The 23,543-nt window shown below is 46.1% G+C and overlaps 1 protein-coding gene across 3 annotated transcripts in view; it reads right to left on the bottom strand.

Annotated features, from left to right (window-relative positions):
- Positions 1-23,543, bottom strand: part of sgce (sarcoglycan, epsilon) — an 85,973-nt gene that overhangs the window by 25,666 nt on the left and 36,764 nt on the right. For all 3 annotated transcript variants that reach the window (XM_038797557.1, XM_038797556.1, XM_038797558.1), the window contains exons 3-6: positions 19,080-19,237; positions 11,567-11,639; positions 5,766-5,964; positions 1,756-1,918 (exon numbers count right to left, since the gene is read on the bottom strand). In XM_038797557.1, coding sequence (XP_038653485.1) covers positions 1,756-1,918; positions 5,766-5,964; positions 11,567-11,639; positions 19,080-19,237 — 593 coding nt within the window. The remainder of the gene's footprint in view (positions 1-1,755; positions 1,919-5,765; positions 5,965-11,566; positions 11,640-19,079; positions 19,238-23,543) is intronic.

Below are 23,543 nucleotides of genomic sequence, written 5' to 3'. Positions count from 1 at the left end.
AGGCTGGTACGGGAATCGAATCATGCTGCTGGCCTGCTTGGTCTGCTTTAAAAGCCAGCGATTTAGCTCAGTGAGCTAAACCAGCTATGTATGCCCCTGCGTCCGCTCCTTCGTACCCCTCCGGGATACCGACGATTCTCAAGTCTGCCGACGGGACCTATGCTCTAGGTCCTCCACCTTCTCTGCTGGTCTCTCAGCATCCGCCAACTCCATCGCAGTTTGATGTTCCTCCTGCTCAGCCAGCGTCTTCTCTACTTTCTGGATCGCCCGATCTTGAGCATCCAATCTAATTTCCAGCCGCTCAATCGATTCTTTAATCAGGTCCAAGCATTCGCGAAGCCCTCCTGAATAAACTGCATCAGCTGCTCCGTTGACCGATGGGTCGACAAGCCAGGACTCCGGTCATCTGCCATGCTGTCTCCAGCTGCAGCTTCTGCACAAGCCTTCTCTCTTCATCTATTTCTTCCCTTGGGAGCACTTCTAGTCGGCCTCTCCATGCACCGATGTAGGAATCCAATCAACAATTGCCTCTACCATCAGTTTACCAAATCAAGTCCAATAAAAAAATTAGGGGAAAGGTCCAAAGGTCCGTGCCGAGGGGAAGTCACCAAATCTGCGACCTACTCCTTCATAGCCGCCACCGGAAGTGTAATAATAAAAATTTAATTGTCTTGCAATTCACAAACCTGGTGACTGTAGTTATTGGGCAGATAAGACCTCGGATATTTTTTTTAAATGTTCATTTCAACCGTGTTGCAACTCCGAGTCAAGTGGGGCTGGAACTGACCGGGCACTGGCCGAGGATATCGTAACACTATCTAAGAAAGGATATACTTGCCATAGAGGGAGTTCAGAAAAGGTTCACCAGACTGAATCCTGGGATGACAGGACTGTCATACAAGGAGAGAATGGGTCAATGGGTCGACAGGGTCTGTATTCATTGGAATTTAGAAGAATGAGGCATAATATTGTGACAGGGCTGCACAGACTGGATGCAGGGATGTTGTTTCCTCTGGCTGGGAGGGGGGAATCTAGAACAAGGGATCTCAGTCATAGGGTATGTGGGTAGGCTATTTAGTACTGAGATTAGGATAAATTTCTTCACTTATAATGGCGGTGAACCTGTGGAACTCTATTGCAGAAGGCTGTGGAAGCCTAGTCATGAATATATTTAAGAAGAAAATAGATAGATTTCTCGACTCTAAAGGTGTCAAGGGATATGGGGAGAGTGCAGGAGTATGGTGTTAAGAGCATTTCTATGTCTTCAAAATCATGAAAAAGTTTTATAGGAGACATGGAGAAAATGTTTGCACTCACAGGAAAGACCAGAACCTTAGGACCCCTAAATATTAGGGCCCCTACCCCTCAATATAACTATTAAATTTATAATGAAAAGGGAATTCAGGAGAAAATTCTTACCCAGAGAGTGATTAGAATGTGCAACTCACTAACTCAAGAAGCAGTTGAAGTAAATAGCATATATGTATTTAAGGGGAAGCTGAATAAACACATGGAAGAATAAGGAATAGAAGGATCTGCTGATGGGGTTAGATGAAAAAGAATGGCAGGAGGCTCATGTGGAACATAAGCATTAACATGGGTTGTTGGTCCAAGCAGCTCATTTATGTGCTGGAAATACTATATAATAATCCTGACATAAAGCTTGAATGGGTAGAACATCAAAATATATGGTCCCCTCCAAAAGAGGAATGCAGAAAGAATTATAAAACGGCAAGTGGACTACGGCTGACTTACCAAAGACAGTTTACACCAGTCAATATCAAACTGGGCCCTGAATTTCTTGTCACAGCTTATGCTTGGTTCCATCTCCTGGCTACACTTGAGCTGATTCTGTGGAGTTTCCACCTCTCTTAGGCATGATGAGAAAGGCACATCCGTTCCCACCATGACATAAACCCTGTAGAAAAAGAATTCCAACAGAATGTAATGTTTTGCAGCAACCTGAAAACTGGTGTGATGAACTATCGTCCAGAGATAGGTATTACCAAGTGCATTTACACATTGAAACAGCAATTTCAGAGAATAGAGTCATAGAATCCCTACATTGCAGGAGGCCATTCGGCCCATTGAATCTGCACCGACCTTTCGAAAGACCACCCTACCTCGGCCCAATCCTGCAACCCCACCCTTAGGGCCAATTTAGCAAGGCCAATCCACCTAATTTGCACACCTTTGGACTGTGGGAGGAAATCGGAGCACCTGGAGGAAACCCATGCACACACGGGGAGAATGTGCAAACACCACACAGTCACCCAAGGTCGGAATTGAAGCCGGTTCCTGGTGCTTGAGGCAGCAGTGCTAACCACTGTGCCGCCCCAAATAACATTGGATTTTATGAAAATAAAGAACTAAAGAAATTTCACTCGCCCACCCATGCCTTATGCATAATCTACCCACAGAGTTCAGGGGGAATTTCCCAAACTGAACCTCAGGAAGGAAAACATGCAGGATCCCTTAGCTTCAGCAAGGACATTCTCACTGAGAACTGCTGTCTACTGCAACATCAGAGCTTTTGTGAAAGAATCAGTGTAAAGAAACCAAGCCCTAACGAGGAGCCAAAAGGTTAAAAAGAGATATGGAAGCTGAAAAAAATTAAAAGGATCATTTATTTTTAAAGTTTAAAAACCGCCACACTGCCTGACCACAGGACCTGTATGAAGGGACTTGTTTCACCTTACAGCAAGAAAAGAGATACACACCCAGGGAGGGGGGTCTCCTTTACTTAGGTGATCTTCAATCCATTTCGTATCTTTACAATCTGTCTTTCACAACCTAAATATGAGAAGAATCATCCGAGAGGTACAGCTGATCTGGCATTGTGTCAAAAAGGAGTTAGGATTATAATCCACAACAATATGGAGCCACTGCCACTCTCCTGGGATGGCATCCCAGCATTCCTAAGAGTCTAATGGAGGACTGATTGCTGGATTGTTGTCACATCCTAAAAGGCCCTTTGTACACTGCAATCCATAGCCACAATGGCAACAGTCTGAGCTTCCTTTGCAGCACTCAAATAGTGGATGGACAACATTGGCTATCAGCCGCTGTATTGTGGTTAAGTCCACAAGGGCGCAAGTGGTGTTAGGCACTACTGGCATGCTGGAAATGATAGGCTCCATGCTCTACACAAAGGCCTGTTCCGAATTGGTGCCAGACTCTCTTATGCACCTAGACAATGACCACAGGCTTTCTAGCCGGTACACAACATCTCGCTGTGCACACCCTAATTTCTTCTTGAGGCTTCACCACCGAAGTCCTCATCAAAATTAATGTGCAACCATACCCTATGGCAAGCTTGATGTCTGCATTATCCTTTTCCCCTGACTCATCCTTGCCCCCTGGCCTGGCTGTAGCCCACTCATGCTCAGTGCAGACCCCACCTCGAAGCTCTTGTCTAAATCATATGCAGTATTAGTATCTGAGCCGTTGGCTGAAAACGTGGAATTGACTGTCTTCTTGCTGTTTCTTCACTGCCTGGCATTTGGATACAGGAAGGGCAGAAGGAGAAGGTTGGGGTGCAGGAACAGTAGGTGAGGGGTGGGGAATAAGAGGTGCATGTTTGCACCAAATCAGAAGTGAATGAGGGGGATTTAGGATATGGGAAGAAGATTTAGGTATACTGTTATCTTTGACAGCTTCAGCTTCGCTGACCAAGACCTCAGCATTGGCCCTTCCCAATAATGGCCATCAGGGTTTCCTCCAAAAGGGGTTGGAGCATGCAGGCAAGCCCATCTCCCCACAGTTAGTTCTTGCTGTCAATGGTCATGCACCACCTTTCTGCAGTGGAGAGGGAATTGGGTTGTCAGTGTTGTGTAATCTGTTGGGTGATGCAGTGTCATAGTTGAATAGCTGACAGTAGCCTTTGTGAGGGGGTGTGAGGCTTGCAGCAGTGTCAAGTGTGAAAGAATCCAGTGGATCGAGTATGAATGTCAGGTAGGAATCCTCATGACAGAGTTTGTTCAGAAATTAGTGATTGGGTTATGGTGAATTAAGCAGTGCCGAGTCTAGTGGTGTAGTTGGTAGGAGACTACATTTGAAGATGCATTTATGACCACTTGTGAGAAGTCAATGACCTTCTTGCAGCACTGCATCCAGGTCCTCGAGCTCAACATCTGGCTCTGACCTCCAAGGCAATACACACCCACTGCCTTCTGAGCAGGAGTCTTTCTGCCTTTGCACCCTCACCATCACCGCCAGTAGAGTCTGAAAACCTTAACAGCCCGCATTCTCCCACCTTGTGCCATTCTTCAATGTTTCACAGATTAGAGCTACTTCCTTTTTTAAAATAAATTTAGAGTACCCAATTATTTTTTTTCCAATTATGGGCCAATTTTAGTGTGGCCAATCCACCTATCCTGCACATCTTTTGGGTTGTGGGGGCAAGACCTACGCAGACATGGGGAGAGTATGCACACTCCACACAGGCAGTGACCCGGGGCCAGGATCGAACCTGGGTCCTTAGTGCCATAGGCAGTAGTGCTAACCACTGCGCCACCCCAGAGCCACTTCCTACCCAATTGTCAACACCGCTCCTGTCAGAACAATAAATCTTCCCTTTAAGTAGCTAGCAGCCTAACATTCAGCAGTATATAATAACATCAAGTCCCAGGAGCATACCTGATATTTGGCCCCTACTGCTGCATTCATCCAATCAAAGGTATTATTAGCACTAGTTGGATGGTGAAATAATTGAAATGAGCAGTCAGCATGAAATTGCATACTCCCTGCATCACAAGCAAGGGGTGAGGATTAATTGCACATCACAATTCCTCCATCAGTTTTTGGGTGCTATTTAATCCATTGTCTCAATGTGGTGGTTGGGTGTTGCGGGGAGTAAACAGAAGCGTCATCTCCATTTTTCTTAGACCATCTAACCTCATCCCGATCACATTGGCCTCTATCTGCATTCTGGGTATCTCTTCATCAAAAGGGATTTTGCCATAATTTCCTGATAAAAATACCACAAATCTACAGACCTTCGCGCTTGGCAGGCATGTGGTGGAAATAATTAAGCTGGAAGTTATGGCAGGTACCAGTCTTCCATGCCACATTCTATGAGACCTTGCTTGGCATGGAGTCTTCAACCCACCTCAAAATCAAACATTACATCTGAGGGGGTGTGACTGGAGAAGAAGGCACCCAAAGAGTTTCCTCATCCCACACCTGAAAAAGCATAGCCTTGGGCAGCACGATAACACAGTGGTTAGCACTGTGGCTTCACAGCGCCAGGATCCCAGGTTCGATTCCCAGCTGGGTCACTGTCTGTGTCCGGAGTCTGCACGTTCTCCCCGTGTCTGCGTGGGTTTCCTCCGGGTGCTCCGGTTTCCTCCCACTAGTCCCGAAAGACGTGCTGTTAGGTAATTTGGACATTCTGAATTCTCCCTCTGTGTACCCGAACAGGCCCCGGAATGTGGCAACTAGGGGTTTTTCACAGTAATTTCACTGCAATGTAAGCCTACTTGTGACAATAAAGAATTAAACAAAAAATTATTACAAATGTACTGCTCTACCTTATACTGAAAACGAGCTCAACCCAGAGCCTGAGAAAGGGATGAATAAACAAAGGAAAAATCCACCCATCCCGTTTTCTCATGTCAAGCCTGGCAGTAATTCAGCTCTTTAAGAGGAAAGCTACTTGCAGACATTGGGACAGAGATCTGGACCGGTGAAGGAAACAACTTAAACAAAAATAATCCAATGCAAATTTTAAAAATTGCTTTTCGTTTCTGAAAAGTGCAACTCACCCTTCCTTCATATTATTGATAGGAAGAGGTACTCTCCCACCCCGGTCAAGTGCAGAGGTGATATTGACGGCATTGAGATGTTCAGGCTGCCAAACATTCTTCACTGCTCCCAGGAAATCGCCAATAACCTCACTTGCCAGCATCTCTTCCACATTCATGTTCTTCACAAAGAATTCAGCCTGATAGGGCAACAGGTGACCTTAAAACAACAGGAATGTAAATGTTGACGATCATGAGTGGTCAGATCACAATTTATGAACCACAAAATTGTTTGGCAAGTGGTATTTCAGTGGTCTCTATGTTATAGTCACATTTATAAAGTTCCCTTATCTTATGAAATCATGAAGGTTCATTCACTTTACTCTGGGGCCAAACCACAATTCATTGATTGCTCCTGTAATGTTTAGCTTTTTGTGAAGGTACACGAGATTTCATGAGGGTCCCTCTATTAGCTTTTAGCTAAGTGACCCTCCAATTTCTTTACTGTACTCATGACTTTGGATTCCACAGCTTCAACACGGGCCTACGTGCGACTCATGGCTTAAAGCATCACAACTACCCTTGGTTTCCAATAGCCCACAGATATGGCAACCAAGCTGATTATTTCCAGAGCCCCAAATGCAACAAGGTTAACGGCCTTATTATTTTGAGGATTACTGTAGATTTCCTCCTTTAGCTTCCAGCTAAAAGAATCTTCCAGTCCTTTCCAACTACTTTATACTGAACACCAGCTCCTAAATCACGCTGTATGTTGGCGGGATGTCCTATCACGATTGTCCCTGCCTCCCCTGCTGGTGATGTAATGGGATTCCCAATGTTTAACCTCGGGAACCACATTAGAATAAATTTAAATCTAATTATCTGGTCTCTACGCATAATAATCCCCTCCGTTACATTATCCATTCAAATCGGCATGCCCAATTACGACTGGTCTCCCACAGCGTGCACGTGGCAGCAAACCCACCGCAGGAGCTCAGGTGAATGCATCGCTCGGAGGGAGAGTCACACCCGGGCAGTATGCTGACACTGCCTCGGAGGGAGAATCACACCCGGGCAGTATGCTGACACTGCCTCGGAGGGAGAGTCACACCCGGGCAGTATGCTGACACTGCCTCGGAGGGAGAGTCACACCCGGGCAGTATGCTGACACTGCCTGGCTACTGCCCCGGCATTGCCGAGAGATGAGTTGTGTTCGGGATGGGGGGAGCAGGCTGCGGGGTTGGTGTTATGTTTTTACTTTTGTTGTATCGGGTGGACTTTAAAAATAACACCTCAATTTTTATAAAATAAGTTGCTGGCGGGGCGTGCTCTAACCGCCAGCGTGATGTCCTGGGAGCCGCCACTTCCAATTGTCTTTCCCAAGTTGCAAGCAATACGGCAGAGAAAGGCGGTGGCCAATGGCTTCAACGCAGCTTTTCTTGCCCACTGCAGAAAAATGGAACAACTCCACCCAATGTCTCCATTTCTTTAGCTAAGCCAGCCAACCTTTTGCCTGTTAATCTCTCAACTTGGCCCCAACTTCCAAATACAATAAACCCCAAGCTTGCATTTACTTCAGGATTGCTCATCAGTTTCTGAACCAGATGTCCCCTTTTCCTGTGATGATTATCGCACTGTCAGCAGAATTCGGTTTAGAATAAGGACATGTATAAGCAGCAGAAATTAATACACAAAGGGCGGGATTCTCCCATCGAGCAGCTAAGTGTCAACGCCGGCGTAAAAATGGGAGTGTTTTACTCTGGCGTCAGCGCCCGTTCCAGGACCCCATTCTCCGACCCACAGGGGGCTAGCACGGCGCTGGAGCAGCCCACGCCACTCCAGATGCCGATCCCGGCGTGAACCTGGCGCCGCGGGGTCTGCGCATGAGCAGTTGGGCCGGCGCCAACTAGCGCATTCGCAGTGACCTTCATCCCCGCGCCAGCCCCAACGCCAAATGGCACAGGGCTACAGGAGCCGGCGAGGAGTAAAGGAGGCCCCCAAGCCAGAGAGGCCAGCCCGCCGATCGGTGGGCCCCGATCGCAGGCCAGGCCACTACGGAGGCTCCCCCAAAGGGTCGGACAACCCCCTCCCCACCAGCCGCTCCCAGACCCTTCAACGCCGAGGTCCCGCCGGCTCAGAGGATGTTAGAACGGGACTCGTATTTTTTGTGACGGCCGTTTGGCCCATCCGGGCCGGAGAATCAGCACGCCGGCCCATGCCAGCTCGGGCCGGAGAGTCGGCGCATACCCCGACCAGCGCCGACCACGCCGGTGCCGATTCGCCGCTCTGTGGAGAATTGCGTCCCAGCATCGGGGCGGAGAATTACACCCAAAGTGTTTTAATTCAAATTGGAATAAAACCACTTTCGCAGAAAGGTCTTTCAAAAGTCGGTACCGGCTGCAAAAACTTTAGCTGACCCTTAGGCTTATTACGTCACTTCAGGCAAATGCAGGGCTTAAAGAAGATCCTTGAGATTGACAATATGCTTGAGTTGCAGCCCTCCACAACTGCCTTCTCTGTGGACACCAATCCAAACTCCATCTGCAACGTCTGTTTTTCCCTATGTGCCCGAATCAAAATAAACACCCCCCGAACCACTGCCTTGAGTACCTCCCAGAGCGTGGCGGCCATGATCTCCTCCGTATCATTCAGCTCCACGTACCCCCAAATGGCGGCCCTCATCCACTCGCTCACCTCTTCATCCGCCAACTGCCCCACATCCAGCCTATATTGCGGGCGCTGTTCCCCCCTGCCCCCACAACCCAGTCCACTCGCAAATGCATCCAGTACGGCGTGTGGTCCGAGACCACAATCACCAAATACTCCAAGTCCCTTACCCGTCCCAGAAGCTCAAGACGGTTCCCTCAGGTTGTTCACCTCAAGTCTCAAAAAGCCAGGTGGCGGAATTGAAAAGCGCAGTCAACAATTTGTCAGGAAAGCAAAACTCCATTCCTTTCTATAACCGACCACCCCCACCAGCAATGCCTTATCCACCACACCAAAGTACACCTTGTGCACATGGGAGAAATACTAAAATTCCTTTGCCCTTGGCCTCTCAAACCTCCACAGGTCTCAAACAGCCACAATGTTCCCCACCTTGAACGCCACCCGCTTATTCACCAGCACCGCCACCCCCCTCGTCTTCATGCCCAGTCCCGAGTGGATCACCTGCCCTACCCATCCTTTCCTCAGCCTTGTCTAGTCCCCAATCTTCAAATGCGTCTCTTGTAAAAAAAAGAAACACGTCCGTCTTCAAACTCCACAGGTGCCTGAACGCACGTGACCCAGTTTTACTGGCCCATTGAGCCCCTTCACATTCCACATGACCAGCCTGGTTGGGGGCTCGCCAGCCCACCTCCCTGTCCATCAACCATATCCCTTTTTGGGCTCGCCCTGTGTCACACAATCCTCAAGACCCAACCTCAGATGTCCATCGCCATCACGCCTTTTCCAACTGCGCCACAACAACCACACCATTGTCAGAACCGCCTCCCCCTCAACAAAACAATAGCCCCATCCCCTTCCCGAGCCTACCACCTGACCAGCCCCCACTGTGCTCCAGTTAACTTGCCTGCCCCACTAGCATGGAAGCCCCTGTCCAAGGCCTCCAAACCTCCTTACCCTCACCCAATTCCCCTCCCCCTCCACACTCACCCAAGAAACAGAAAAAGGTGGACTCACCCTTGATGCTCCCCAAACATCCCGCCACACCAAACCCACCAAAACATTTCAAAGGGAAAACCGTTTTCAAGAACAACAAAAAAAACCCTCCTCACGACTCCTCCGCAGTTCAATGTCCTCCTTCTCCTGTCAGTCCATTGTCCCTTAGAAACTCCACCGACTCCTCTGGCCTCCAAAATAATATTCTAGATTCTTGAAAGTCACCCAGAGGCGGGCCAGGTACCGCACTAAAAGGGGGCAGCTTGGACCCGGTTAAACCCAGCCCTCCTGTTCACCAGATCTGTACCCAGGTCTTGATGCTCCCAGGGCTTGTTCCTTTTCCAGGTGCACCTCCTCATCTGCCTCGCCCACTGAAGAATCTTTTCTTTGTCCAAGAAGCGGTGCAACTGCACCACCATAGCCCTCGGTGGTTCGCCCGCCTGCGGCCTCCTCATCAGCGTCCTGTGTGCGCAGTCAACCTCTAGAGGCCGTTTGAAGGCCACCTCCCTCTTCATCTTCTCCAACATTTTGGCTACATACATGTTGGACTCCGCTCCTTCGATGCCTTTGGGCATCCCCACGATCCTCAAATGTTGCTTTCTGGAGCGGTTCTCCAAGTGTTCCACCTTTTCCTTCAGCATCTTTTGGGTCTCCCGCACCTCGGCCACCAACGAGGCGAGCTGCTCCTCGTGCTCACCCACCACCTCCTCCACTTTATTGATCCCCCGGCCCTGGGACTCCAGCCTCTGTTCCACTCTCTCAATAACTGCTTTGAGCGGCTTCACCACCGTAGCCATGTCCTCCAGGGCCTCCCTACTCTGCTGACTGAACCTATCGTTTAAAATGTCCACCAGCTGTTCCACTGACCACTGGGCAGGCAGAACAGGCCCTTTGCCCTCCGCCATCTTAATCTGTGGCACATCTCAAAGACTCTCCTGCCCCAACAGCTCCCTTCTTCTCGACCCACACCTAGTTCGTGGATCCATCTACTAGCCACACCAGAGGAGTTATACCTTCTCCTGGCAATCCTACATCTCTTTCCATCCAAAACTTCGCCCCTCAGACAGGGAAAGGACCAAAAAATGCCACCTTGAGCGGGAGCTACCAAATGTGCGACCGCTCACCCCATGGCGCCACCGAAACTCAACAAACGACTGTTAATTGATTTATATTTTTAACAGATAACAAAGGACTGCTAACCAGTTCAAAGTTTTAACTCAGCACTTCCTGTATGTATAAATTGAGAGCATTTTATAATAAAATACTACTCGAAATAAACTGCGCAGTCTTATCTCAATATGATTTAAATCCTAGACACTCATTTAGGAAGCCTTGGATAACAAGGATCCACAGGCGACAGAGGTCGGGGGTTCAGTAATGAGTTACATATCTGAATATCGCCCATTAGAATGTAATTAAATCCTATTTAATTGTTTAGGGAACAGAAAAGTAACCCCTTGTGAGAGCTATTAAGAGTCTAACAGAGAAACAGATTTCCCTCTTTCGGTGGCTTAGCTGGCATAGACTTGTAAGATAGTCCCTTCAGGTCAGGAATACCTAAACCGCTCACATTCCTACAGTTAAGCCTTTAGTTTCTAAACCCAAAAGTTATATACTAAAACAAATGAATTATGAACCAGATTTTCAATGATCCGGATTCCACTCCCAAGCTAAGTAAGCTCTCCCCAGCAACACCACCAAACAAGGTCACTATACTATTTTGTTTGCATTTTATTATTCAAACTTCAAAACAGATAAATGTTGGATTTTTGTTCCACATAACACACTGAGTAAATCTGCCACCAAAAACGTGTTAATGGCCTTACTTGCCCTTTGTTTCTCCCTGTTCCTCTTCGCCTCTTTGCTTTCTGATGCAATGTGAAAGGGGCCTTGTGAGCAGTACGCCATTTTTAAAGTTTTCTTTGTAATGACTCAATAACCAAATTCGACCAGAAGCACAACAGGTATATACAAACTGGTTCTGATAGTTGCTGAGAATGCACATGGAGAAAAAGGACATTTCTACACCCAAAACATTAGCCTGACTCTTCTCTTTAAAAGTGCTGATGTTCGCTGAACACTTATACTATTTTTGTTTTTATTCCAAAGATATATCCTCGCTATGTAAAACAGCATGCATGTTAAAAAAGTATAGCCCCTACCATCTGAAGCCATAATGTTGACAACCAATGTATGCCTTGCAGTTTCATATGTCCGTCTATTATACGCAGTGATCTGACAAAGGAGAAAAAACACAGCTAATCAACAATTCAAAGATAAATGTATGTTAATAAAAAGTTAAAATACCTATGGCAATATGTAAAATTCTACACTATTACTGTGTAAATTATACATGTACGTGCTGTGCTGCCTATAGTATATGGAAATAAAAAAATGAGCTAGATTCTCCATCCAGCGACTCCGGAATTGGGAAACGCGATCGGGCGGAGAATTGTGAGTCAGCCAAAAATCGAGGCTGCACCAGGCGCCCAATGGATTGTCATGTTCCGGTTCATCAACAGCGGCGTGAATGCGTTCCTTGCCACTTGCCGGCATGGGCATGCAAATTGCACAGTAAACACCGTTGGCATATCATTAACGGTCCCACCCCGGCAATTTCTCAGCCCCCTGCAATGCTCCACCTCGACCAGGAGGAATTACCGACGGCGAGGTTCACTTGTGATATGTTAAATCGGCAAACAGCCGCCGTGGCTGCTGAGGGAGAGAGAGAGGGTACAAACAGTGTCCAACATTTCTATAATGGGCTGACAGTTGTGCCGCTGGGTTTCTTCCAGGGTTCAGGGGGGGTGGGGGAGTAGTGGGCGACAGCCAGGCAGTGGGCTGTGGGGTCGGGCACGGACCACCATTGCCGCAGCCTGCATGGTAGTCATGTGGCAGCACAAACCACTGACTGCCCCCTGTGAACTTAGCACCATGTGCCGTATGGGTGCCTCCCAGGCCCCTCTGATCCATCAATGGGACGAGTGTGCTCCAGCGCAACCAGTGACATCTCCTTGGATGGGATGAGGGTGTGTGTGGAGCGGAGTGCCTATGTGCAGTTCAGTTGTCAGGCTCTCCAGTAACAATCCCAACCCGGCAATCACATGCCAGTGTTCGTTGGAATTGCACTAGTTCCACGTGGCGCCTGTGCTAGCCCATTAGGATGTCCTGAATCGGTCTGGGACCTGCGCCGCTTTCGGTGCCATAGATCTCACATGATTCAGTCTCTGAAACAGGGAATCCGGCTCAATGTGTTTGGAGCAGTCAAACAGAAAGATGAAAAATGTAATAAAATAAAAATATAACAGACACCTAAACATATATTTTATTCCATAATCAAAGCCACAGACAAGAACGGGTGAAGTCATGTTCAAAAATCATGCAGTAATTTTACTTCGAACAGTGGGGATTTGTAACAGTTCATTGGCAAGAAACACTTCCAAAGAAGTGCTTTCTTCAACAGAAATCTTGGCATTTTGTTTCCTTTGCTAGCGTACGCAAAGGTCAATAACACCGTTTAGTTTTTCTTATTAAAGGTGTACGTGCATCTTTTACCAACAAGTGAGATGATTTCTGTGGGTGGAATTATATTCCTTTAAAATCGCGGTAGCAGTGTTTAGCACTGTTACGCCACAGCTCCAGAGTCCCAGGTTCAATTCCCGGCTTGGGCCACTGTCTGTGTGGAGTCTTCACATTCTCCCCGTGTCGGCGTGGGTTTCCTCCGGGTGCTCCGGTTTCCTCCCACAGTCCAAAGATGTGCAGGTTAGGTGGATTGGCCATGATAAATTGCCCTTAGTGCCCAAAAAGGTTAGGTGGGGTTACTGAGATTTGGGATAGGTAGAGGTGTGGGCTTAAGTAGGGTGCTCTTTCCAAGGGCCAGTGCAGACTCGATGGGCCAAATGGCCTCCTTCTGCACTGTAAATTCTATGATTCCATGAAATTGGTCGAATTTTAACAGGAACCAAAGCAGGACTTGTAGTCACTGTAATGCAACTTGCACTCTATGATGTGTCATGGGAGTGTCCCTTTGTTTTTGTCTTATCACATGGCTTCAGTGTTGTCATTGTGTGGGTGAGTCTGGCGACGGACCCACAAAGGTCAATTGATGACGCTCTGGCCCACAATTCACAGTTGGAAAAAATAAATAAAACCACTGACGCACATTGTGCCACGCTGAAAGGCTTTTAAACAGCCCTAACGAACCATAGCGACCAGATCCCATCTTTGGAAGCCGACCTAACCTCAGTGGCTGAGTGCAATAATATTCTAAAGGCCAAAATAAGTGACCTTCAAAACCATTCAAGAAGGCTAAACGTCTGGACCGTGGGATTGCCTGAGGAGATAGAGGGCTGCACCCTTACTGATTACTTTACAAGCATATTGTATATGATAGTGAGTGAGGATGTGCTCGCATCCTCCCCTCCCCCCCAACCCCCCTGCAGCCAAACCTTGAGTGGTAGAATCACCACTCAATGATTCTACCGGTAATCATTCATTTTCACAGCTTCAAAAAGAAAGAACAGGTCCTTCGCTGGGCTATGGGGATAAGGCGAGAGGGCCACTCCATCCGAATTTGCCAGGATCTGAATGCAGACCTGACTAAAAGAGGAACTGCCTTCAATGGGGTGAAATTCATCCCATACAAAAAGGGAATTACATTTGACATGATCTACCCAGGTCACGTCCGAGTGATAGTTGGAGAGAAAGACCGCCTTTGTTTTGCCGGAGGAAGCAAACTCCTTTATTCAGAAGTAATTTTTTTGGAAGTGTTTTTATTGGGTTTTCACATCTTATATTTCATAGTTCGTAAGTTACATATTGAATAACCACGCAAAAAGGGAAAATTAAATAAAATAAAATGACCAGCAGAATGAGCACATATATTTACGGGCACAGATGCCTTTATTTTTAACACCAACTCCCTTTCATTCGAGATGTCTCTCGATTCTCCATCCCTCAACCAGGACCTTCCACAAACTGTGGTCCAATTGGTACTCCACCCGGATCAATGTGTTCTCATATCAAACAACTCTTCTTTTAACACCACTCATTCCCTCTAAATAAAAAGTGTCGCTGTAGCAATCCGCTTCTACAGCAGCACCTCTAGATTTGTATGATATGTTGAGCATTCTTTGTTCCAATGCTGGTTAGGCCCTCCCCCCTGACCTGTTTATCCATTACATTAATAATGGTGTTGATTGCTTTTAAAAAAAATTTAGAGTACCCAATTAATTTCTTCCAATTAAGGGACAATTTAGCGTGGCCAATCCACCTATCCTGCACATCTTTGGGTTGTGGGGGCAAACCCACCACAAACACGGGGAGAATGTACAAACTCCAGCCGGGATCGAACCTGGGACCTCGGCGCCATGAGGCAGCAGGGCTAACCCACTGTGCAACCATGCTGCCCCCCATATTTCTTAAATCATATAAAAAATGTAGAAATACATTTAAATCATATAAAAAGAGGGATATAGAAAACTAACCAAATTATTTGGTGACCCGGGGATGGGATTGAACCTGGGACCTCGGTGCCGTGATGCAGCAATGCTAACCACTGCACCACTGTGCAGCACCTTGATGGTGTCAGTTTCAGTTCTTTATCATGCCAACTAGCCCATTCACCCTTAAGTCTATTAAGACCCTGAGCTACCCAATTAAGTGGCAATTAAGAGCCCAAATCCACCATGAAGACAAGTAAGAATGAAAAGGCTGTTTTTGGAAAAGTTTTTTTGAAAAGGTGGGAAAGGAAGAGGGAGGCAAATCAATAGGGGGATCCACTGTGCACATTGGGGGCGTCCTCCCCAAGATGTCACCCACCCCTTGTTCCTTCCCACCTGGCCTTCAAAACTGCCCACCCCACTGTCACACTCGCTGGTGTGTCCAATCACTTCTTGCCCTAAAACCATGGGACTTGATTCAGTCCAGACGCCATCAACAATCTCTGTGGACCTGCTTTTAATCCCAGCAGCATCCTTTACTTTCTGGTACTGCTGGGACTGCTAGCCAATCAGATTACCAAGGCAAGGTGGTAACGATGGAGTATGGAGTGTCAAAAGTTAAAATAAAAATGGTATAAGTTCAGAAAGATGGGGTGAATTTCACACCTAAATTCTAAGAGGTGAATTGGTGTAATAAAAGTGATTAAGGGCAAGTTCTGAGAAGTTTAGTTCAGATAAGGGAAGGTTAAAAGGAAAAACAGTATATCAGAGGTAGGTTCACCCTCTGCAAGGGAGACCACAGCCACAGCTGAAAACTGTATCAACTCCCCACAAGCTGTGCCGGGAGAAAGCCTGTTTGAAAAGCCGTTGCCTTTATCCCAAACCAGAAACAATCCCAAAGATATAGGTGCCAGGTGAGATAATTTTTGCTGGATTTTACTTATAGCTTAAATACATGGGGTGTTTATCTCTGATGTTAGGAAAATATGTTGATTTGCTCCCACAGTCCAAAGATGTGCATGTTAGGTGGATTGGCCTGCTAAATTGCCGTTGGTGTGCAAAAGGGTTGGGTGAGGTTACGGAGAAAGGATGGAGGTGTGGGCTTAGGTAGGGTGCTCTTTCTAAGGGCAGTGCAGACTCGATGGGCCAAATGGCCTCCTTCTGCACTGTAAATTCTATGATTCTACGCAACTGGGTAAATTTAAAGACGCTGGCTGGAATTTTCTAGTTGTTCTCACAACGTGATCTTCAGGTCCTGCTGATGGCGAACACAGCAGATTTGCTGGCAGATTTCCTAAAAAGGGAAATCCACATTCAGTAACAGAATCAGACGTTCCCGCCTCCAACCAATGGCCTTCACCACCATGAAACAGTCTGCGCCATTGGGGTGGGGAGGATAGTGTGGAAAATCCTGCCCACTGTGTATAGTCATTAATGTAGTTAGGTGTATTTGTTGTCGACTTTTTTGTACGTTGTACTATTTAATAAACGTTTATTTTGTTTAAAATCACAAAAAAGTTTGCAACATCCTTCACAGGTCTTCACAATCTTTCATCACATCATACCAAATTGTAAAGTACAGTTGAGAACAGGTGTTCCAAGTTTCCCTCCTGGGATTTGGAATAACCTAACACTAGGGCACAGTAGGTAGCACAGTTGCTTCACAGCACCACGGTCCCAGGTTCGATTCCCGGCTTGAGTCATTTTGTGTATGGAGTCTGCACGTTCTCCCCGTGTCTGCGTGGGTTTCCTCTGGGTGCTCTGGTTTCCTCCCACAAGTCCCAGGAAGACATGCTGTTAGGTGAATTGGACATTCTGAATTCTCCCTCGGTGTACCCGAATAGGCGCCGGAATGTGGCGACTAGAGGATTTTCACAGTAACTTCATTGCAGTGTTAATGTAAGCCTACTTGTGAAAGTAATAATTAGATTATTAACATCAGCTGTGGACTTAACAATGTGGTGTTGGAATATTAACAGTTCTGTTAAGGAAGAAGTTTGAGGATTTTAACCTAAATCTGCTATTAAACCATCTTTTTTACAGGGTGTATTTTACACCCAAGTATAATTCATAGTGCAATTGTGCAATCCCTTCAGGAAAGTTCTTCAAAGTGGTGCTGCTGTTGCTCGAAGGTGTAATTCCACCCTCCTGCATCAACACCCCCGCCAATTCTCCCCCCTCATTCCCCACACTATATATATTGAGAAAAGTGCAAAACACTTGCCATAGAATAAGCAAGGGAGCTCATTTAGTGTATAATTCAGGTTTGGTAACTTGAAGAGAGAGCAAGTGAACAGTAAAAACAAGATAACAGTTACTTGTTCATGGGAAGTGACAATATGCAATGTGTTATTGGTGACGACCAGGTCATTGATAGTTGAAGCATAGCTTCCACTTTTAGCTGTGACCAGACTCTCAGAATACAGGATAGCAATTTTCATTATTTGGTTAGCAGCGCCCTCACATTCAATCAAATAATTGAGGATCAATTTTACTCTGATCAGCAACATTTTTTTTAAAATTGGTTGCTACTGTAGTTTAGCACTGACTGTGTGCTGCGCTGTTGCAGAAGTCACCCTTTGGATGTGCAATGATGTAAAGGGTCCCAGGCACCAGTTAAAGAGGAGCAGAAAGTTTTCTGTCTGTTCTTGCTAATGTTTATCCTTTGCCTAATACCAATAAAATGAACTCAACATTACTGTTTTACAATCTTACTATGTACAAAATGGCTACCAAGTTTACCTCCATAAAAAGATACAATACTCTGATCTGGAACCAAGTCTCATGGCAGTGACAGGAATGTGGGGTGCTTCCCACTGTGGAGGCGGGAAACCATGCCTTATCTTCCAGCCCTGACTTCATTAATTATGTAACCGTGGCAGGGCTGACCTAATGGTACGTCATCCGTCGTCATACCTGGGCACCATATTGAAAAGGTACTCAACATCTCTGACCCACTATTGAAGAAAGATGATGGACCTCCTGAAAATGAAGTTGAAACTCCAGAAACATTCTGAGGCTGGAAGATAGACTTCCTTAATGATACCAGATCCACCTGCAGATGCTCCCCTGCCCACTGCTGTGGTGTTCCGGGGTCCAGAGTTGCTGGCGACATCCATTACAAACTTTGGATGCAGCACCGGGTACTGTTCAGCTGTTATTTGCATGTCACATTGCTCCAAACGTGTTTTGTGGAGATTCGAGAATGGTGCAACGTTCTAGCTGGGTCATCACCTACATTCCACAAAGGGCAGCACGGTAGCATTGTGGATAGCACAATCGCTTCACAGCTCCAGGGTCCCAGGTTCGATTATGGCTTGGGACACTGTCTGTGCGGAGTCTGCACATCCTCCCAGTGTGTGCGTGGGTTTCCTCCGGGTGCTCCGGTTTCCTCCCACAGTCCAAAGATGTGCAGGTTAGGTGGATTGGCCATGATAAATTGCCGTTAGTGTTGGGTGGGGTTACTGGGTTATGGGGATAGGGTGGAGTTGTTGACCTTGGGTAGGGTGCTCTTTCCAAGAGCCGGTGCAGACTCGATGGACTGAATGGCCTCCTTCTGCACTGTAAATTCTATGATTCTATGATTCCATTAGCAGAATGCGAATCAGATTTGCACTGACTTCCAGGGGTTTTCCCAATCCACCATGGCGGATACCGGCAGAAGGTACCACGAGAGATTCACGGCAGAGTGAAACCAATTTTTGCACTCCTGCCAAAATCTTCCCTACTGCCCGCCACTGCTGAACCTACAGGCAGGGCTGTTGGAGAATTCTGCCCAAAGAGTCATATCACTTCAAAGTATGCAAAAGCATTGAGAGATACAATAAATAACATACTATATAAGTGGAACATTTTATCCCCACTTTCCATTCTAAAGTTATTCTATGGACCAGGAATTTCCTTGGAGCTGCTTCTGCTACCAAACTTTGCTGGAAGAGAAACGGAAATCCCATTTATGCAGGAAGTCAAATCAGTGGAGTGAAAAAATTCCCAATTACAGAAACGATTTCAGTAGTTTTACCTTTCCCTTAAAACTGAACACAGGGTTACTGCAACTGCCAGTTTCAAAACAAAAAATTAAAATGTTTCTAGATTACCAGACTGCGTCAAATTATAATGTTGAATATATATATTTGCTAAGTGAGAATAAAGTGCTCAAATGTATTCAGAAATTCTCTATTTTGGAAACAATCTGGAAAATTTTAGCAGAATAAAGCATGACTCATCAGAGTACCTCGATGATTGTGGCTTTGCCGGCATTCTCAATGGTTGGTGACCCATAAAGCACTCCGTCACTGTATGGAGTTCTTTGGATATATCGCAGCCAGCCAGGTCTGTCCGGGTATCCTTTTAGATTTGTCTTAAATGTAATGGGATCGTTTCGAGCATCAGCTAAACCAAAATCAAAGACATGACAGAATTATATTATATGACAAATGCAGATTTATTTTTATAGTTAATGAATTTGTGTGTTTTTAACCCCAAATCATCGTCAGAGATTTACAGCAGAGAGAGAGATCCTTCTGCCCATAGTGTCTGCGCTGACCAGTAATCACCCATCCAATCGAATCCCATTTTCCAGCACTCGGTCCGTGGACTTGTTTCCTATCATGTTTCGAGTGCTCATCAAAATACTTCTTAAATGCTGTGAAGGTTCCCACCTCTACTGCCCTTTCAGGCAGTGAGTTCCAGATTCCCACCACCCTCTGATTGAAAAGGTTTTTCCTCAAATTCCCTCTCAATTTCCTGGCCTCTTACTTTAAATCTGTACCCCCGGTTATTGACCCCTATACTAAGGGGAAAGGTTCCTCCCTATCTACGCCCCTCACAATTTTGTACATCTCAATCAGGCCCCGCCCTCAGCTTTCTCTGTTCAAAGGAAAACAACCCCAATATAACCAGCCTCTCTTCATAGCCGAGACACTCCAGCCCAGGCAACATCTTGGTGAATCTCCTCTGCACCTTTTTAGTGCAATCACATCTTTCCCATAGTGTGGCGACCAGAACAGCACATAGTACTCTAGCTGTGGCCGAATGAGCATTTTATACAGCTCCATCATAACCTCCCTGCTCTTGCATTCTATGTCTTGGCTAATGAAGTTAAATATCCCATATGCCTTCTTAACCACCTTATTAACCTACCCAGCTGTATTCAGGACATGCAGCCCAAGGTCGCTCTGATCGTCTGTACATCCTAGGGTCCTACGATTCATTGTGTATTCCCTTGTCGTGTTAGTCCTCCAACAGCTCAGACTTTCCAAATTCCATTTGCCACTGTACTGCCATTTAACCAGCCCATCTATATTGTCCTGTAATCTCAGGCTTTCCTCTTCACTATTTACCACACCACCAATTTTCGTGTCACCTGTAGACTTACTGATCATACATTCCACATTCATGTCTAGATCATTAACGTACACTACAAGCAGCAAGGGACCCAGCACCTACCTCTACGGTACACCACTGGACACAGGCTTCCAGTCACAAAAACAACCTCCGACCATTACCCTCTGCCTCTTTTCACTATGCCAATTTTGGATCCAATTTGTCAAAATGCCCTGGGTCCCATGGACTCTTCTTGATCAGTCTTCCACGTGGGACTTTGTCAAAAGCCTTACTGAAGTCCAAGTAGTCAAAATGCCCTCATCTGCATGCCCAGTCACCTCCTCGAGAAAGTGAATCAAATTTGTCAGACAAGATGTCCCGCTGACAAAGCCATGCTGACTATCCTTGATTAATCCTTGTCTTTCCAAGTGGAAATTAATTTTTTCCCTCAGAATCTTTTCCAATAATGTTCCTACTACTCATGCTAGACTTACTGGTCTGTAATTACCCAGTTCTTCCCTTCTTGAATAATAATAGATTTGTTGTCCTCCGGCACCTGTCTTGTGGTCAGAGAGGATTTGAAAATTATCAGAGTCCCAGGAACTGAGGATAAATCTCGTCTGGACCTAGGATTTATCCACTTTTAAGCCCACTAAAACTGCTAGCACCTCCTTCCTCTCAATGCTACTCTGTCCAATCATATCACAGTTCCTCTCCATGCTTTCTATACCTCCATCATCCTTCTCCACAGTGAAAACAGATGCAATATATACATTTAATACCTCACCTACATCTTTTGCTCCACAAACAGGTTGTCACTTTGGTCCCTCATGGGAAATCTCAATCTCAGCTCTCCTTCTTGCCCTTAATACATTTATAAAACACCTTGGAATTTTGCTTTATTTTACCCACCACTATTTTTTCATGCCTCCTCTTTGCACTCCTAATTTCCTTTTTAAGAACTTTCAACACTCTTCCTGGGTATGCATTGTTTTGAGCCCCCTGTATCTGCCATAAGCCTCCCTTCCTCATCCAATCCTGTATTTTCCTTGACATTGGGGGCTCTCTAGACTTTTGAGCCCACCCTTTATCTTTACAGGAACATGTTAGCCTAATACTCTCCCCGTTTCCTTTTTGAAAGAGTCCCACTACTGTGGTGTGGACTTTCCTAATGGTAGCTCCTCCCAGTCCGCCTTAGACAGACCCTGTTATTCTATTAAAATCGGCTTTCCCCAATTCAGAATCCTTATAATCTTTTCCATACCTATCTTAAATCTAACCAAGTTATGGTCATTATTACTAAAATGCTACCCCACCGACACTTCTACCACCTGCCCGGCTTCATTCCCTAAAATTAGGTCTCTTGTTGGATTTTCTACATGGTGGCTCAAAAAGCTCTCCTGGGTAAACTAAGAATCTCCCCCCCCCCCCCCCCCCCCCCCCCAATCAAATTAAGGGGCAATTTACTTGGGCCAATCCACCTCGCCTGAACATCTTTGGGTTGTGGGGGTGAGACCCACACAAACACAGGGAGAATGTGCAAACTCCACATGGACAGTGACCCAGAGCCACTTTCGAACCCTGGCCCTCAGCGCCCTGAGACAGCAATGCTAACTATTGCACCACCCTGCCACCCTTGTGAAATTTGCATTTAAGTTCAAATATAATTACTGGTGTACTGAATATTTATAATAAGTCAATTAGACAATCACACTGTAAATGAGCTCTCCTGATGTTTGTGTGCGTACCTCAGTTACACAGATCAGGAGAGCATTAGACGTAGTCTGTCCCAAGTTAACTGATCACAGTCAAGGTGGTAGAAGGAAACTACATATAGCCTTAAGTCCAGAAGGAATGACGGAAAGCTTTTTCAGAGTCCGCGCTACTTGTTTGCCAGTAACGTCTTCTGAGATGTGCTGTGTGTATTGGGTAAAACAGGTTCGTGGTTGGGTGTGATCCCCACAGTCAAGTAAAATGTTGCAACATTAACTGTCAGGGTTCAGACAAGAATGGATACTTTAATGAGGTACTGCTTGGTGACTGGCACGCATGGGATTGCCTTCGAACAGGGAGTCAACGCTTCAGAGCGGTGGGCAGAAATTAACAATTTAAAAATGCCTTTTGTTAAATTGAAGAGAGAATAACCACTCAAAAAAATATTGTTTACTTTCATTTTCTATCTTTCCTTCCTCCCTTTCTTTGAAAATATCGATTCATGCTCACCTAAATGACTATTTGTCATGTTCAACCTGTGACAGTGAGTTTTAGCAGGCTATTCAACAGTGGAGACATTACTGCAAAATTTATTCTGTCCTTTTTGAAAGCCCACATACGTGCATCTTCTAGCAGGCACTGTTGGTGATTTCTTCACTTCCCTTAGCCCAATGAGACCAAGCTGACATCTACAAACATTTTGGATAAAGTTGGAATGTTCCTGGTCTGTACGTTTTAGTGCTACATTGGGCGGTGCAGTGGCACAGTGGTTAGCACGGCTGCCTCACAGTGCCAGGGACCAGAGTTCAATTCTGGCCTTGGGTTAATGTCTATGCGGAGTCTGCACGTTCTCCCCGTGTCTGCGTAGGTTTCCTCCGCGTGCACCGGTTTCCTTCCACAGTCCAAAGATGTGCAGGTTAGGCGGATTGGCCATGCTAAATTGCCCCTTAGTGTCTAAAGATGTTCAGATTAGGTGGGGTTTTGGAGTTATGGGGATAGAGCGGGGGAGTGGACCTAAGTTGGGTGCCCTTTCAGAGTGTCGGTGCAGACTTGATGTGCCGAATGCCTTCTTTCTGCATGGCAAGAATTCTATGGTTCTAATAAGCAAGCCATTTGGTTTAAACTGAATATAATTCTAAGACCAGAATTTTCAGTTAATTTTTCAATATAAAGGATCTGAATTATTTAACATGCTTCCTTTCTGCAAATGTTATCTGTATCATCTGCTTGATAGCACCAGGGATGGTCAAGCACAAATCTGGTCTTTAATCTTCCCTCCACGATCTTTGTTCATTTCTTGCCTCAGTGAGGAGTAAATCCAGAACTGGCCCTACTTCAACAAATAATAATAATAATAATAATCTTTATTGTCACAAGTAGGCTTACATTAATACTGCAATGAAGTTACTGTGAAAATCCCCTAGTTGCCACACTCCGGCACCTGTTCGGGTACATAGAGGGAGAATTCAGAATTCCCAATTCACCTAACAAGCACGTCTTTCGGGACTTGTGGGAGGAAACTGGAGCACCCGGAGAAAACCCACACAGACACGGGGAAAACGTACAGACTCCATGCAGACTCCGCACAGACAGTAACCCAAGCCGGGAATCAAACCATAGTTAACCACTATGCTACCGTGCTAACCACTATGCTGCCGTG

Source organism: Scyliorhinus canicula, chromosome 5, assembly GCF_902713615.1.
Source record: "Scyliorhinus canicula chromosome 5, sScyCan1.1, whole genome shotgun sequence".
In the NCBI taxonomy this organism is placed as follows: domain Eukaryota; kingdom Metazoa; phylum Chordata; class Chondrichthyes; order Carcharhiniformes; family Scyliorhinidae; genus Scyliorhinus; species Scyliorhinus canicula.
This window is presented reverse-complemented; position numbering and strand designations above follow the sequence as displayed.